Source organism: Mesitornis unicolor, unplaced genomic scaffold (assembly GCF_000695765.1).
Source record: "Mesitornis unicolor isolate BGI_N332 unplaced genomic scaffold, ASM69576v1 scaffold31709, whole genome shotgun sequence".
NCBI lineage: Eukaryota > Metazoa > Chordata > Aves > Mesitornithiformes > Mesitornithidae > Mesitornis > Mesitornis unicolor.
In genome coordinates, this window is record NW_010207078.1 from 1,728 (window position 1) to 19,513 (window position 17,786).

The 17,786-nt window shown below is 51.0% G+C and overlaps 1 protein-coding gene across 1 annotated transcript; it reads right to left on the minus strand.

Annotated features, from left to right (window-relative positions):
* Nucleotides 1–1,180: 1,180 nt before the first annotated feature.
* PEX6 (peroxisomal biogenesis factor 6) lies at nt 1,181–17,578 on the minus strand (the record flags this gene model as incomplete). Its single annotated transcript, XM_010192015.1, is given in 17 exon segments — nt 1,181–1,424; nt 1,742–1,881; nt 3,458–3,535; nt 4,016–4,132; nt 5,358–5,466; nt 5,908–5,969; nt 6,062–6,267; nt 8,626–8,758; nt 8,868–8,944; nt 9,328–9,520; nt 10,104–10,214; nt 10,216–10,304; nt 14,444–14,555; nt 14,640–14,776; nt 14,972–15,074; nt 16,424–16,507; nt 17,418–17,578. Coding segments are annotated over 17 exon segments (2,049 nt in total), but the record flags the coding sequence as incomplete, so codon positions are not given.
* Between the last annotated feature and the right edge of the window lie 208 nt (nt 17,579–17,786).

The following is a 17,786-nucleotide window of genomic DNA, read 5'->3' on the forward strand; positions in this document are numbered from 1 at the left end:
AGGTGGTGGCCAGATCCAGCAGTAGCTGCGGTCAGGGACAGCTCTGCCTGAACACGCTTGGGTGCCAGAGCCGGAGCAGCAGGGCTGGAGACAGCTGGGCCTTCCTGCACTAAGCGCCTGCAGCTGCTGGAGAACTGGCACTGCAGGGAGAGGCTCAGAGCAGAGCTCGTCCTCGACAGCCACGCTTGGCTCAGGGACACCGGCAGCAGCAGGGCAAAACCAAGCAGCAACCCCTGCTTGGGCTGGGACACACACAGGCCCGGGGCCTGACACTGCACCAGCAGCTGCCAGGACCTGGCAGAGGCAGCTGCCACACACAGCTCAAGTGCAGATTATTTGGCAGCCTTGGTGGGGGCTGGGAAGCAGGACACACGCCAGTGTGCCAGCAGCTGCAGAGGGAGGCGAGACAGGACTTCAGGAGGTCACAGGGCAGCTCTAGGCTGCTCCAGCCAAGAGTTGACTATTTCCAAGGCAGGAACCCTCCCTCTCCCTGTGACAAGTCTTTCCTAGCATCCAGTGGGACTGTCCCTTGCTGCTATTTGCCCCCCTTGCCCTGTCACCCAGTGCCTCCAGGAAGATCTGGGCTCCTTCTGCAGAGGCAGCTCAGCTCCCAGCAAACCCCCACTCCCTCAGCTTCTCCTCATCCACTGCAGGCTCCAGCCATTCTGGCACCCCTTGCCAGATGAGGGTGGCCCCAGCCATTCACAGGTGTGCTCCTCCCTGTACCCACAGGACACTCACTGGTTTCTCTGCAACACCGAGCACACCCTGGGGCTCGCAGGGACCTTCCTGAGCCCACAGACACCATCAGCAAGCAGAGACCTGAAGCCAGACAGTGATTACCTGGTGCCGAAAACCTGTATTTATTCGAAGACCACGTCGAGCCCAGGCCAGCTCCAGCAGCAGTGCCTTGTGTCCTACTGCCCTCCAGCCAGCCCCCCTCTCTTGCTGCCAAACCAGGCACAGTTTGGGCCCTGCTCCGTCACCCACCAGTGCTCTGCCACCCATGGAGACACCCCTACATTGCCCACAACCTGAGATTCTGCTTCCTCCCTGGGGAAGTCACCCTGGTATGCTCCTGGCAGCCACAAAGTGCTCCCTGAGACGTGAGGGACCGTTACACTGCCAGCAGCACTTCCATCATGCTCTGACTCAAGAAACTGCACAGCCCCTTTTTCATTCAAAAGAAGGGGCCCAAGAAACATCAGAAGAGAGCAGGTAAGTGCCTGTTCTCTCGCACCTCTTCCACTGACCCCATTGCTCCTCCAGTCCCAGCTCTGCCGAGCATTAGCAGGCAGCAAACTTCTGCTGGATGAGTCTGTACCTGTGCAGCTCCTGCTCAGAGACTGATGGCTGCAGCCTTGCAGCAGCCTGCAGGAAGTCTTCCATGGTCAGGATTAGAGCAGAGCTCTCGGTATCCAGCCCTGCATGAGCAAGAGAACAGGAAAAGGCTGAGAGCTAAGCACAGGGGTGGCTAACAAGATTCCACAGCTCCCTTTCCAGCTGCTGGAGACTGGAAGGAAAACTTAGTGTCTCTCTCTCTCCTTCCCCATGGGGCCAAACACGGGAGGTGAAGACGATCACATCTGCCTGCCAGCAGCCCAGAGCCTAGAATGCAGCCATGGTCTCAAAGCTGTTCAGGCTCTTCTCACAACACCCAGTTACCAGCAGCTGTAACTCTCCCCTCTCCCCTGTGCTGGGCTGCCCCAACATGTCAGACAGGCAGGGGCCAGGCTCCTACCTTCCTCAATCCATTCCACCTTGCGTTTGACAGCGCACATCATGGCATCCGAGCACAGAGCATAGATGTCTGCTCCTGTCAGCTGAGCTGGGCATTTTTCTAGGATGGTGGTGAGATTCACAGAAGGATCCAGTTTAAACCTGCAGAGAGGCAAAAGTGCAGGTATAAAAGCCACAGAAAAGAAACATACCAGGAGAGATGTGGCAGGCAACATGACTGGACAAGAGCAATGGGAGGCCCCATGTCTAGGTGCTTCTGGATTGTGCACTGCACGCTCAAAAAAAAAAAAAGTAAATAAAAAGGTGTTGGTTTGTTTTTTCAATGCAGTCACTTCTCTTTGAAACATCCCCACAGCAAGGTCCTCTCATCTGCTAAGCAGGATCAAAGGACTTCTCACTCAGAGAAATTAAGTGCTCTGCATGCCTGGGAACAGCCTACAGCCAGGGCTGGATAAGAGCATGTTTAATTACAGGCAGCACAATCCACTGTAACACCAAACCACCTCATCGCAGCCACGCTGCAGACAGCCTGCCTCCTTCAGCACGCACTGCAGCACGGTGCTGGAGGGCACGACTGCCAAGCCACACGATGTGAAAAGATGCTTGCAGCCAGCCCACACTCTCGCCTCTCCTGCTGGTTATTGTCAAATAAATAGCAGCAATCACAGCTATCCTTGAGAACGTCCCTGCAGAGGCAGACTCACAGGTGCTCACCCAGCTGTGGTGTGTGGTACCTCTGCACTTGAACTGCAGCACTTGCTTTTCTCCCTCCAGAGCTGCTCTCAGGAGCTCAGGGCAGCTGGGGAAGTAGCCAAACCCTCAGTGACCCCCATAGAACCAGTTTTTGGAAAGACACACAGAGCACAGGCTGAACACCCCCCAGCATCGCAGGAGGAAAGGCAGCAAGAGGAACAGAGCTGCCTTCACTCTTGGACCTAGAAACAGCAGATGTGCTAGGGGAACTCTTGTGGGAAGCAAATAGGAGCTCCCTGGAAGAGCAAGCCTGGAGAAGAGAAGGCTCCAGGGAGACCTTATAGCAGCCTTCCAGTACCTGAAGGGGCCCTACAAATAAAGCTGAGAAAGGACTTTTTACAAGGGCAGGTAGTGATAGGACAAGGGGTAACGGCTTTAAACTGAAAGAAGGCAGATTTGGATAGATATAAGGAAGAAATTCTTCTCTGTGAGGGTGGTGAGACACTGGCACAGGTTGCCCAGGGAAGTTGTGGATGCCCCCTCCCTGAAGTGTTCAAGGCCAGGCTGGACAGGGCAACCTGGTCTGGTGGGAGGTGTTTCTGCCTCTGGCAGGGGGGTTGGACTGGATGGTCTTTAAAGTTCCTTCCAACCCAAACCATTCTACAATTTCACGATTCGATGATTCTATTCTTGCCATGTTGGTAAGCTGCAGTCTCATCACTCTGTCAAGATCCACCTGAGTCCCTCAAGAGCCTATGGGCACAGTGACTGGGGAACTCTACCTAGCTCCCCACCTTGACAGCCAGCTGAGCTGCTCCCATCTTGTAGGAAAACCAGCCCCAGTTCTGCTTCTGGAAGGTGCCCCATCCTCTTCCCCTACCTGCTGGCTGTGGGTCAGTGGCTCACGTGCTCCCCAGGGCTCAGACATGAAGCCAAGCTGGAGCACACTATGCATCACCCTCAGGAAGACTGTCATCTATTGGAGGGTGGTGGAAGGCTGCTGCGAGAGCACAGGGTCACTCACTTCCTGGTGACGGCGCTCAGGACCTGCAGTTGCGACTCCCGGTCTTCATTTATGCCCACATAGACCAGCTTGTCAAATCTGTCAGCAGAGAGGAGAGACAGTCGAGAACAGGCCAGGACAAACCTGCCACAAGCTCAGCCCTCTGCACTGGACACTGAAGGGTGGGCAGCATTTTCTGCTACCAAGTTAGTGGATGATAAAAAGCTTGTGGGGAGTGGGGGAAGTAGTCAATGTGCTGGACAGCATGGCTGCTCTTCAAGGGGACCTGGAGAAATGGACTGACAGGAAGTACATGAGGTCCAACAACAGCAGACACAAAGTCCTGCCCCAGGACAGGCAAGCTGCTTGCCGGACAGGCTGGGGGACAACTCTGCAGAACACGCCCTGGGGGACCAATTCCTCCCACCAGTTTGGTGCCATGGCAGCTCCCTTATTGCCCTGCTGTGCTGCTGACGCAATAACAAGAGTTGTGGGGGATGGTCATACGCACCGGCCTCAACACAGTCCAGCTCGTCACTGCCTGAGAACTCCAGGGAACTACCCTGGAGCGTGACGTACCTGCCCGGCCGGAGAAGAGCTGGGTCCAGGAGGTCAGGCCTGTTCGTAGCTCCAATGACAAATACCTCGTTGGTGGAATGAAGGCCATCAAGCTCAGCCAGGAGCTGTGAGACAACTCTGCAGGGAGCAAGACAGAACACTCACAACTAGGCCTTGTCAAGATACCCACTGTGACCCTCAGCCACCAGAGAAAAAGAGGAATACATGAGGCCACTGGCAGGTCCACATCTTGGACTTCAGCTCATATTTCTCTTCCCTGAACAGCCCTGACACAGCCACCCAGACCTCTCCATTTAAGTGCAACCAGTGAGCATATGGGCTCATTGCAAAGTGAGTGCAATCCCCCGGTACCAAGACTTTCAGGCCTGTCCTTGGCTTTGAACCCTTCCAGAATGGCCACACATGCTTACACTTGCTATCAGACACTGGCAACAGAGACCAAACATAGGCAGGCATGCATGGCTATGGCTCAGATTCCCCACTTAGATGTGCTGGCTGGTCTTCCCTCTCCCTGCTATGTGGTACTGCCCAGCAAGTTCAGCTGCAGGACTAAGACCCAGTCAGCGCGTGCCACGGACACCCTGGCAGGCCAGTGACGCTGCCAAACAGTCCTCAGGGCAGTGAACGGCACATGTTGCAGATCCAGGTCTGCAGCTACAGGGCTCAAGCTGGTCTGGCAGCACAGTACTTCAGTGCTGCACACACTTCCTGGAATGGGGATATCTCCACCAGGTCCTGGGATCACCTGAGGCAACCAATGGTCACTATATCCAGCTCCTTCTAGAGCTGCTGGTTTGCCTGTGTGACGGCGGGTGCTGGGGGCACATGGTATCACTGAACAACTCTGTAGAACTCCTCATGGATGGAGAGAAAGATTGGATGAGGACTATCAGCTCAGCAGAAGAGGCCTGGGGGAAATAACTCTGTTTCTGGGTATCTATCTCCAAGCTGTACATACTTTGCTTCTACCAGAGGCAGCCGAAATGTTTCCCACCACAGGGTAACAGCAGCTGACAGGAGCAGTGCATGGCAGGGGTGTGAAGGATGACCTTGGAGAGGTCAAAGGGAGCATTTGGCAGCCACAGAAGCAACTGGAGGAGACACTGTCTTAACCAAATGTTTGCACAACAAGCTTGGGCAATCGGGAATCTGCAGCAATGCAAACAGCAGTACTAATGTCCAGAGAGAGGAGACAGGCCATGCAGAGGAGCTGAAGGGAGCAGGGTGGAGAAAAAGTAGAGAAAGAGAGTTGGGATGGACTCTGTCTCTCAGGGCGATCCTGTGCATCCCTCCAGCTGAGGCAGGTATGCTGCTTGCCCAAGGATGCACAATGCTCACTCACCTGTCCATGACACCCCCTGAATCTCCACTCCGCCCACGACTGGGAGCCAGGGAATCCAGTTCATCAAAGAAGATAATGCAGGGAGCAGCTGCCCTGGCTCTGGCAAACACTGGGAGGAGACAGCACAAAAGGTGAGAAAAGCCTGGAGGAGCAGTTGACAGCAACAGGACCTGCTACTTCACCAGCAGGGAAGAGTTGTGGATGGAAACCAGCTGCTCACTGCTCCACCACCATGAGCTGCTCCTGTCTGAGGGGGTTAGTGGGAGCGTGGAGAGGCAGCACCCAGCGTGACGGGCCCCGAGGCTCTGCTGTGTCTCTGAGGGGCTGCTGTCCCATCAGGAACACCGGGGACAAGAGTGACGGGAGCAGAGAAAGCAGAAGGGGAAGCTGCAGCAAGGCAGGGAACAAACTGGGTGTAGGAGACAGCTAGGTTCAAGCCCTTGCTGGCAGCTGCAGGTGAGAGTTGGGCAGAGGGGTTTAAGCACTACCTCCTTCCCTCCAGCACCACAGAAAAGCCCCATCTTCCCACATGCAGGATGTGTCTGCTCACCATTACGCACGTTCTCCTCACTTTGCCCAACGTACATGTTGATGAGCTCTGGCCCTTTCACACTGTGGGGCAGGGAGGAAAGGGAGCCAGTTAGAGCACGCCCACCCACTGCCAGAAGAAAGTCAGTCCCACTGCGTGACTCCCCAGTCCTCACCTAAGGAACGTCATGGCGCACGTGGTTGCCACAGCTTTTGCCAGCAAGGTCTTCCCTGTCCCTGGGGGCCCATACAGCAGCAGACCAGAGCGGCACAGACCCAGTGACAGCAGCTCCGGGTGCTCCAGGGGCAACTGGATAGTGTCCAGGATCTCCTTCTTCACCTCCTGGAGCCCACCAATATCCTGCCAGGACACGGAGGGGATCTGCCAAGAGAGGGAGACTTCCTGTCAACACTTCTTCCTGAGCCCCGAGCAGGCCTGGGTAGCTCTTGATCCAGTGGGGTATGAGTCATCAGCCCCTGGTGCCATCAGCTGTGCCTGGCTACTCAGCAAGTCAGCACTGCCCAGCCATCCCGCCTGTGGGATCCCCTGGCATTCACATTCCCCCTCTCCTGAGCTTTGCAATGGGGAAAACAAACTGCACATGTCCCCAAGCAAGCTGTGCTCGCAGCATGTCATCTCATCTCCAATCCTCCATTGCACCTGTCAGCAAAAATACCTAATGGAAAATACCTGCCAGGGTTGCCTGCATTGGGACACATGAGGGAAGGCAAAAATAAGAAAGAATAAAAAAGAAAAGAAAAAAGAAACCCAGACCTCAAAATTACGAGTTACTTGTGTTCAGGGCACCTTGTACCCCAGGGTGGTGAGACTGTGCAAGGGTTTCACACCAGAGCAACAGAACCTAGGCTGCAAGGAACCTCTGTCATGTGAAAGAGGATGTGAGAGACGGACATCTTGGAGGACACTGTACAGAAAACCAGCTGCTCTTGAAAGAGGGGATACAAAAATAAAGTCCATGCATGCTTACAAGAAATAGATAGGGATGGCGTCAACTTCAGACACACAAGGGATCATTGCAAAGAGAGGAAAGACAGCAAACTTGAGAGGGGTGAGCCATGCCACTTTCATTATTTTATGCTGAGCAAAGCAATCTCAGAGGATGGTGCTGCTCTGCTCACAGCTTTAGAAATAGCCACAGTCTGCATGACAGATCCTCCTTAGAGTCAGAGCAGCTCTCTTGGGAACATGCAGAGAAAGTCAAGCCCCAAAATGCTTCCCCCAAGCTGTTGGCTGGGCGGGGAACAGGTGCCAGCATAAACGGGGAGTTTAAAAATAGGTTAGAGCAAAATTCTTTCCCCCTCAGCCAATTTGGCTTTCCTGCCTTCGATATCTGAGATGACGTTAGCTCATGCCATTTCTCCAGCTGTCCAGCAAGTCCACCAGGAAAATCAGGTCAGACAAGATAAGGATTTCCAGGAAAAAGAAAAAAAAAAATCTTTTAAAGCAAAAGGTCACAGGCCCTCTTCTGTCAGTGACAATGAATGGAAGAGTTGCCCTCTCCCCTGCACTGTTGCTTACACTGCCTTGCTAGATAAAAGCTCTACAGACATCAGCATGGGCTGTTTTCGGGGGTGAACATCACAAGTCTAGGACACATTACAGATATTGCTTGCAACTGGAGGTTTGAAATTGGCTTTCTCCAGGATGCTCAAGCTGTAACTGCAAACAAATGCATGACTAATCAGAAAACGCAAGCAGGTAAAGTTATGTACATTGAGAGCATCCAGGTCTGCTAATAGGCTTTCTGAACCGCAGCCAGTTACTAAGGAATTGATAAAGGATTGTAAAATACAAACAAAATTAGCTTCCAATTCACACAGCTTGCTGCCGAGCATGCTCTATGGTTATTATTTGTCTTACAGCAAACTTGGCAAACGTGCCTCATATCAGTCTCTAGTAAATTTATGAATGAACCAAGTCCCAGAGTAGCTCCTGGATGATGACATCAGCAAAGAGTCATCCTGCTAGAGCAGGACTGCCAGTGGGTGGCTGGGGAAGGTGCCAGAATAACTGATCCAAGGCCAGCATTTCCCATCCTGTGCTGAGCTCAGTCATTCGCACTCAAGGGCACAGAGAAAAGTCTCTGGCCACTTTGGTCCTAACACCACATTACTTGGCAAAAAGTCACCCCAAACGCTGTTTCCCTGGGTGCCAAGCTACCAGAGGTGGATCACGCTTCTCCCAAGCAGCTGAGTCTGCTGGTTTTCTCTGACACCACTTTCTCTGAAGAACCCCAAGCTCTTCAAACTGCCCAGCTGTCAGAAAAGCCCATGACAGCTCGAGCAGCGCCTAAGGCCAGGGATCAAGTATAAGGCTTCTCACATGTACAGGGAAACTCCCTCACCAGCCTGTGCCCCAGCCTCCCTGTTCCCATATGGGACGTGGCTGGAAAGACCTCAGCAAAGCAGCCAACCTGCAGTTGCCTTTGTCTCTTGAGTGAGTGACACAGCTGGCACCCCTATGGCAATGGCCAGCTGAGCCATCTCCAGTTAGAGCAGCAAGGGCTTCCCTGTCCAAGTTCAAAGCCAAGAGGGTGAAAAGCACTCATGGGGAAAAGCCCACAGTGGGACTGTTTCCCATCCGAGGCTGGGGGAGTATGTGGAAGGACACGACAGGAAGGACATGCCAGAGCACAGCCCTGTCTGGCAAGGTCTGCGAGAGGTACGAGCTGCACAGTTCTAGAGAACCAGCCCCCCCTCCTCTGCTCCAGCGTCCTACCTTCGGGGCTCCCACTGCCTGTGAATGGGCGTTGTGCAGCTCGTCCAAGGCAACACTAAAATCCTCCTCAAGCACTGGGAACCCGGCAGTGCAAAAATCTCTCTCCACTTCCTCGCTCAGTCCACCTGGAAAACTGGCAAGGAAAGAGAAGGGAAGGACTCAGGCTCTGCCCCACTCCTGGCTTTATCAGGCTGGCTGCAGCCCCTGCCCCCCCCCGCCTCCTGCCCTGTTGCCTGTGCTACCTCAAGGCCTGGATCCGGGTACAAGCAGCCCGGCTGCTGTGGGACAACAAGGCACAGAAATCTCCCAGCACAAAACCCTGCGAATGCGGAAACAAACAGCATCAGTTCAGTCCCTGACCATAGCTTCAGCTAGGCCATAAAAGGTGTATGGGGAAAAATTCCTCACAGAGCTGTTCTTTGAGCTTCTGTGCCCTGGTTAAAGGTTCTAGCTGCTTTTTTTTTTTTCTATTGGCTCTGTCTCCTAGCAGAGCTGCGCATCAGCCAACACCTCTGCAAAAGGTGTGTAAGTCTTCAGACACTAGAAATCTGAAGTTAAAGCTGATGTCTGAGAACCAGGATTAACCACTGAAGAAGTTGACTGGGCTGTGGGAACTGTCCCCTTTCCCCATGGCCAAGTAGGGGAGGTTGGCCCAGCATTCCCGGCCTGTCCATCTCTACAGGCTGTTGTGGTTTCACTCACGGCAGTCCTGCGAGCCACCTTGGACAGGCTCACTTCTCTGCCCAGAGGCAGACTGGCAGTTAGCGTGCTCAGCATTGACCTCCTCTGCTCCTCTGAAGGGGCTTCAATTTTCACCTCATGAAGGAAAGCAGTCTGCACATCTGCAGGAACATCCTGGGGCTTGCAGGTCATGCCAATCACCAGGACAGAGTGGCTGTTGATAAACAGGGGACAGTGCATGGCCTCAGCTCTATGGAAGCTTCCTTTTTACACTGCCATCACCCACACCAAGTCACTCTTCAATGGCTAGCCTTTCCTCCAAGAAATGCGTATGTACTGGCCAAGGTGTCTTGCAGACTCTCTCCCCCAGCTTGCTTTGTGAGCTCTGTCTCCAAGTCAAGGCCCTTCAAATGACATCTTATTTCTTCACGTGATGTCTCCCTCCCTGGGCCCTGGTACTTGTCACTAGACTCAAGATTCTCCCGGGGTGCAGCTCCCTCCTGGAGTCCCTGCGACCCTTGGCATGCCTCATGGGCAACACGCCAGGTTTTCTCATCTGAACAACTCAGAAAGCAGCTTCAGACAACAGAACTTTCTAATTCTCTCTGACACTAAGCTGGAAGAACAAGGGCCCTTTGAAGTAAACAAACCAAATCTGGGAGAGACTCCACCAGATTAAAAATAAAACAGGGCAGGTTAGCAATCAGTTACCTTGATGTAACGGTGACTGGTGCCCTAGGAATGGAAGAAACAAACAATCACCTCAGATGCCCACAGCAAGCATGCAGGGTCCATACCTCAATTCTGGGTCTTTGTCCAGGAGTAGCTGTCTCAGAGTGGCAATGACCCTGGCATCCTCTCCCAGCCTGTCCCGGTCTCTGCCAAGCACCTCGATGTCTTTCAGAAAATGGATGATACTGCTGGGCCTGAGCAAAGGCCAACTGCACTTTCTCCTCTGTGGCTCCACTGGTGTCACTGCACAAACTAACGCAATCAACCTGCCAAGAAGACCACACAGTACCTGATCTGTAGTGCTTGCGACACAGACAGCTGCAGGACCCAGGACAATATTCACTTCCACTGAGCTTTCCATGGGAAATTCACAGTTGAAGGGAGATCTAAGTGGATGTTTCCCAGAGACACATTCAGGACATATTCAAAATAGATGCATTCAAGACTCTCTGGCATGGAAAAATGGCTGGTTTTTGCTTCTCTGCAGGGGGCGAGGGGGGCAGGAGGGTCTTGTCTGAAAGAGGTGAGGCCAAGGGACCAGAGAAGTCTAGAGCGTGGATGCCACAGCTCAGCAACCTAAGCTGGAAGGGATGGGAGAGGGAAGAGGCCAAGACAGGGAGAACAAGATGTCTCAGAGGAACAGTGCAAAGAGCGGAGGGGGAGGCTCAGTAAACTGTTCAACCCAGTGCTGCTCAGGCTCAAAGTGCAAGAGGAAGGTAGAAGGTAAGAGGTGCAGGGGGTGGCGGGGGTGGAATGGGGATGGGAGAGGGGGGAAGGGAGAGCGGTTATGGCTAGAGGCCCAGACACTGTTTACAAAGCAAACACTTGATTAAGTCATCCAAAAGGGAGAGGTGAGCCTTGAAGAGCAAGTTGAATGCTGCTAGTAACAGGCAGTGCTGCCTCCTGGTGATGTAGGAGAGAGTCAAACCATCTCTGGGATTCCCTTGGCCTCACCCTCAGAAAGGGCAGCTTGAAGCAGGGGGGACACCTTAAGAGCTGACAGGAAGGGTAAGGACAAGGACACAGAGCCGATGAACTCCTGTGCTCTGTGTACTAGAGACAGAAACAGGAGCTAGGATTGCGGCAGGCACAGCCAAATGGCAGCAGTATTTGTATGCAAGTACAGAAGGGCAGAAAGAAAGGAGGAAAAAAAACACTGATTGGCAAGTGGTGGAGGTTACAGTGTGGAAGAATTACTGTGTCGTGGCAGGAGAGCAGGCAGAGGAAGGGAAGAGAAGGTGAAATGGTAATGTAAGTGCTGCAGTAAGTGAGAAAATGAGGGAAGAGTGTAAAAGCTGGGATAGGAGAAGGTGGACAGCCAATACCTCTGGCTTCACTAGTAAGAGTGTTAGTCTTTAAAAGCAGCACATGAAGCCAAAACCAGAGCTCTAGCCTTGCACATCACACTAGAACCTGAGGCCACCTGCCACGACATGGCAGTGCCACAGTGCTCTCAAACACATCCTATACACGGATCCAAAGGTACTGTGATGTCTCTGTGATCTTGTACTGGATCCCAAGAGCTATGGCACATCTGCAGAAGAGTAAGAGCTCAGCACCACTAAAGATCATGTCCAGAAGAACAGCTGCACAGCAGTGGCCAAGGCTGTATCTACCCACCCCACTGATCCACTGTTATGGCTTTACTGGGACAGAAAAGAACAGTTAAAGAGAGAAATGTCAACCTAACAGGCCTCGACATCTAAACAGAAGAAAACACAAATACCTAGAATGCTTAGCTTGTTTTCTACGAATATACTCTTAAAACACCCACAAAAAAGGAGCAAGTCTGTTTTCCTTCCACAAAAAGAACCCTCCAGCTCTTTCCTTTCCATCTTTCTTCTTCTTCCAAGTCCTTCCAGAGTTTCAGAAACTCTCCCAGAAAAGTCACCACGTGACTTCCAGTCCCCTCACTTTTGCAAACATAACTCTACAGGTTCAGGGACATTAAAGAATTTGCAGGATACACCCAGACTGTCAAGAGTGAACAAAAGGAGCATGCAGAAGGAAAATGGTAATTTTAATAAGTCAGTGAAGATTGCTTTGGTGCCCAAAACCTCCAGTGCTGGTCAGAGACAGGGCTAGACCTCATTTTGGCCATGAAGCTCACCCAGTATAGACACAGCTGTAAGAATATAGGAATGGCTGTACTGGTTCAGACCAAGAGTCCATTTAGCCCCCCCTGTTTTGTCCCCAAGCATGACCACAAGCAGCTGCTTAAGAAAGAGTAAGATGAGAGGAAGCACGCATAACCCTCTTCCCTCAGTACTCTTCCAAGCACTACCATTGCCACCAAAAGGGATTTTCCCAGTCAGATAAGATTTCATAACAGTAGATTTCTCCTCCAAATACTCCTACTTACACAACGAACGATCTCCTTTAGCTTGCCTTTTCTCACTAGGTTCACCTGTCAGCCCCAGTCTCTGCTGACCACTCAAGATCTTGTAAACTTCTGTCAAACTCTCCCCAAATTCTCTGCTTTTGAAGCTGAAGAGGCTGTTCAACTGTTCACCACACAGAAACTGGTCTAGACCCCTGACCATCCCCAGCGTCCTCTGAATTTCTCCAGTTCAGCTTCATGCTTTTGCAATGAGAAGACCAGAACTGTGCACAGTATTCAAGCTGTGACAAGACACAGATCTGCACAGCAGCAGCACCTACTCTCAGTTGGTTTCTTAATATGTGATCTGATTTTTGACATATACAGAGAATGGAGTCCAAGTTTTCATGAAGCTATAAAAACAAATTCTTCATACTGACTGGTGATACTCAGCCTGAAATCTGTAATTCACTGTGTAAAACTAACTACAGTGAATTTTACCTGCCATTTCACTGCTCAGTCACTTGGTCTCATCAAAGCTCTCCTCTAGTCCAAGGACAGTCTGTCTTCCTTTTCTCTTACCTTTAATAACTTAGTTATCAACAAACCATCCTGTCACAGTTCACCCCCTTCCCAGGTCATTTCTCAGCTCCCAGTGCAGATGCCTGCAGAGCTCCACTGCTCATTATGCAGACTCACCAACTACTCCCATTCCGTTCCCAACCTTTAACCAGCACTTCACCCATGCCAGAACCTTCACTCACAACCAATCACCACTCAAGTTTCCCAAAGAGTCTTTTCAAAACCCAAGTAGACTGTGTTAGTCAAGTTACTTTCCTCACATGATTGGTAACACCTTCAAGTAATTTTCTAAAGGTCTGCAGGACAGGACTTCCCCTTGCAAAAACTATATGGATTCTTCACAAATACTGAAGTCGTCCCAGAGTGTGCTAACTCTGTCCTTCACTCTCACCTGCTGCAGGTTTGTGCCCCTTGAAGGATGTCTCTTGTTCCCAGAGACTGCCCTTTCCAAGCTGTTCATTTGTTTTGTCTCACATTTACTTTTCTCAAGCCCATCTCAATATGATCTATGCAGTGGGCTTGTGTTGTGGAGCAGTGTTCCCTGTTCAACCCTGCAGCAGATGTAACACTTCCTTATAACGGCCAATTCCTTCTTTCTAGAAAAATGTCATTTTGATGTTGTTTCCCTTTCAGATGCCAAGCACTGCTATGGAAGATTTGGGGACATTTTTTTTGCTCTTGGGCAGGGTGGATGTGTGTGAATGTGAACACAGTTACGGGGCACCTCTTCTACAGCCCATGAGATTTTGGACCAGATCTGGCACAATATGCTGTTATCAAAATAAGGGTTGCATTTCTTTTCTAGGCTTCCCACCCAGCTAGAGAAGATCTCAGCATCATCTCTGTCTCACTTTTCAACATACTCTTTGCCCAGCCTACACAAGGACAATTGAAAACACCTAGTGTCACTGCAATTCCTGCCCTCATCACCTCTCCAATTTCCCTCAGTACTTTCTAGTTACAACCTCACTCTGGGGTACAGCACCAACTCAACACCCGGTCAAATGACAGGAAGTTACTCTGCTGAAATACAACCGTGTGTTGCGCAATCTGTAAATTACATCAGACTGACAGCAATAATAGCAAAAGTCAGTAAAGAAAGGTAAAAATGCAGCCTCTGAGACAAGCAATCTGTAAATTACTGATTCCAGAGCACCAGAGGGTAAACGTCAGAGGAAATATCTCTTCATGCTTATGATTTCTTCCTGAGCATCTGCTACTGGCCAGTCTCAGACAGGGGTTAGGGGGCTAGACAGACCTTTAGGCTGATCCAAACAGTTGCTCTGATGTTCTGCCCACCAGCAGTAATAATCTGTGCCAGAGCGAGCTGCTAAGCTCAGCATACTCAGACCCTTTTAGTCTGTACTTGTGCATGGGAGCAGCTTATGGGTAGCCTTGTATCATGGTAGCAGCAGGGGTGGTGGTATGGCTAACTTAAAAAACACTTCCATAATTCTTTGTGTGTTGTAAATCCACCAATCAACTGACTGCAGGAGGAATTACCTTGAAGAGATGGAGGTTGAGGCAGCTACACACAGCTCTGACAGCCGTCAGTTTCCCACTGCCGCTTGGCCCTGAGAGGAGAACGGTGCCAGCCCCGCTCAGTGCACTTGCCCTGTAACACAGAGGCAGCTCTCCCAGTGACCGGGGAGCAGGGACCCAGCTCTCCTGGGGCTTGCTAGAAGGAATTCTAACTCACCGACTGGTCAGGTGAGGCCGAAGAGCATCACAGAGCTGCTTCACGATGTCAGAAAGTCCAGCAGGAGACAAACTGCTCCAGAACTCATGGCTGTTATAGGCTGGGGCAGATGGGACAGCACTGTTTGTTGAACCCACCTGTGAGGAAAGGAAAATAGCGCTCTGTGGAATACCACCTGAGAAAAGACAGGTATCAAGTGACAAACTCTGTCCTGAAATGCCATTTTTCAATGGCAGGAGACACAAGCCTCCACAGGCACCTTTGTCATCCACACTGCAACCTCAGACTCAGAGCTCCTGTACAATCTCCCTCTCCAAAAAAAAACATCTTACCAGATAGACAGAGGTGTTCTGGGTGTCCACCAGGTAGCCCTCAGACTGCTCGCCTTCTATCATGCCTAAAATCTTCCTCACTTTGAAGTAAAGCTCTGGCCACCTAAGGGAAAAACCAAGCGGCCTAAATTGTTGAGTCAACATATTGAAGGCAGGAACAATACAGCTGCCCACAAGAAGATGGCTGAAAGGCAGAGGTAAGCAGAGATAATCTTCCCCTCTCCCAGGACCCACATGGATCCTTTATGGACCCCGCTATGCTGTCTGGCCAGACAGAATAACAGGACTGTCAAGAGTTACAGCTTCTGCTGGTGGCTCCAGTCCACAAGTACACTGTACTAAGCTTATTCCTTCCATCCAAGAGCTCAAGGCACACACAACTTCAACACAACTCTGCAGAAATTCACCTGCAGCATATAAAACATTATGGCACAGAGTCCTGTAGGCTGCAGGCTCGGATGCACCCAAATACCACGAGAGCCTTACAAGCATCCTGCCCTCAGCACCTCACCAGAAAAACGCTGCTTCTTATGTTGATATTCCACTGGACAGATTAAGGGATCTGCAGAGGTTTCCTCTGGGTTTTCTCCACTCTCTGAATAATTGTACCATTTGCACCACCAACACAGATCCAAGCTTTTTAGCTCCCATGAACTCTGCTGTCCTCTCTGGCCTTTCATAGGGCTAATATACAAGTCCACAACTGGAAGACTTGTGCCTCCTATGGTCCTGCCTCCCTCTGAGAAACAGCCTAGAAAACAGTCATCATAGTAGTGCTATAAAACTATTACATTTTAAAATACATAGCGGAGCTGAACAGTATTACATGCTACTGGTAGATCCTGCCTTAACGATTCAAGGCAACACTTTGCATGGCACATCTCGGTCACCTGTGGTAGCTCCCACAGCGCCACAGCTGAGGCATTTATGTGAACACCAGTCAAACCCTGCTGCATGCACTCCTACTCTGGTTCAAAGGTAGCTTTCTCTCATTTAGCACAGAAGTGGTCCAAAGACCCATGAGCAAAACCAAGGGAGGGAGAATGGGTGGCCAAACAGAAAGTTATTCCAACATGAACTGTCAGGGTTTATATTCCCATTTTGTTGTTTGTGACATGCTGACAAGCCCAGCTTCCACTTTGCTTTCTTTATGTGGCACCGGCTGTCCTCAGGCCATCCTTCCTTCTCTTCATTCTTTTTCCCTGTCAGCTTCTCTCTCTTCCCTTTCTTCCCTGACTAATTGAGTTAAGAGAAGCCTCCCTCCTAGCTGCAGCTCTTCATAATCCAACAAAAGCATTTCCCTCTTCCCCTTAAAAGAAGAGGTCGATAAACTACAAACTCCAGAGACAGATCACAATGGAATAAACTGTCTTGTTTCAAGAGTCAGTACTGGAAAAGTATCTTTTCTCTTCTGGTACCTATGTAATAGAGCCACAGTTTGTGGCCATTTACCTTAGGAATTTGTCTGCATTTACTTCTAAAAACTCGGCATATCCAAATGTTGGAACACATAGGATGTCTCCCTCCTGGACAAGCCTGAAAAAAACCAAAACAAAATAGGGAGTTTCGCCAGTGAAAGAAAGCAAATCCTTCTGGTTCTGTGTCCTCTCCACCCCATGGCACACACATTTTTACTGAAAATAATGTAGTTATTCATACCAACTAACTCTCTTCCTGTAAATAAAACTATAAATAGCCACTTAAAGATTTAGCATGCACTGGATGCGAGTAGGTGCATCCAGACTACTAAGGAGGTGGTATAAAAGATTAATGTCATTAAAAAATGTCTCTTCCAGATAAAAGTTTCTGTATCCCTGGAATAGCTGAGTATAATTCCAACAGAAACCCTCGTCAGCCAAATAAAAGAGGCTTGGGGACAGGTGTCAGGTGATAGCAACATATCCAGTTTCACGATTACTCAACTACATTCAAAGCTGAAAACTGAGGTCATGAGCATGCCCCAGAACGGAGGTTTGCGGGCAGTACACGGGAGCCCTCAGTGTTGGATGGTAGATCACAAGCAGACTTGAAGATGACTTCCAAAGGACAGGACAAGAGGTGCAAATGAAGCACACTCACGAGGAGAAGATGGTACCAGCGCATATTCTAAAACTACTCAGTGTCTGCATTAAGGTGCTGATGATGCACATAGAACCATAGAATGGTTTCGGTAGGAAAAGACGTTTAAGATCACCAAGTCCAACCATCGACCCAGTCCTACATCTGCCACTAGACCATGTCCCTAAGCATGACATCTACTCATCTTTTAAACACCTCCAGGGATGGTGTCTCAACCACCTACCTGGGCAGCCTGTTCCTGTGCTTGACACCCCTTATAGTAAAGAAATTCCGCCTATCAGATCTGAGTGCCACAAACACAGAATGAGAGCATATCTCACAAATGAACCCCATGAACAGCAACATGCCTCCTCCTGCCGCAGCTCACCGGGGCGTTTCAAAGTGCCTCTGGAGGATGCAGTCATAGCCTTCCTGGGAGCTGTAGGTCGGTGAGCGGACAATCTCCAGGTGCAGCTCCTTGGCGAAGGGTGGCATTGACAGCACAGACCGGCTGCCTTTCCCATCGGCGGCACCAGATCTTTCGTACCTCTGTGGAGGGGAAGAGGCACCGTGAGATGACACTGCCACCCCTAGGCTTTTCCCCCCTGCCCCATTCTCCAGGGGTGCCCGGCCCCGGCTCACCTGCAAGCGGAGGTGTGCAGCAGCAGTAGCATCGCAGCCCAGGTTGAAGGCCAGGGCGGGGGCCAGAAGGGCGGCGCCGTCGGGCAGGCTGCGACGGGCAGCCCGCGGATACTCC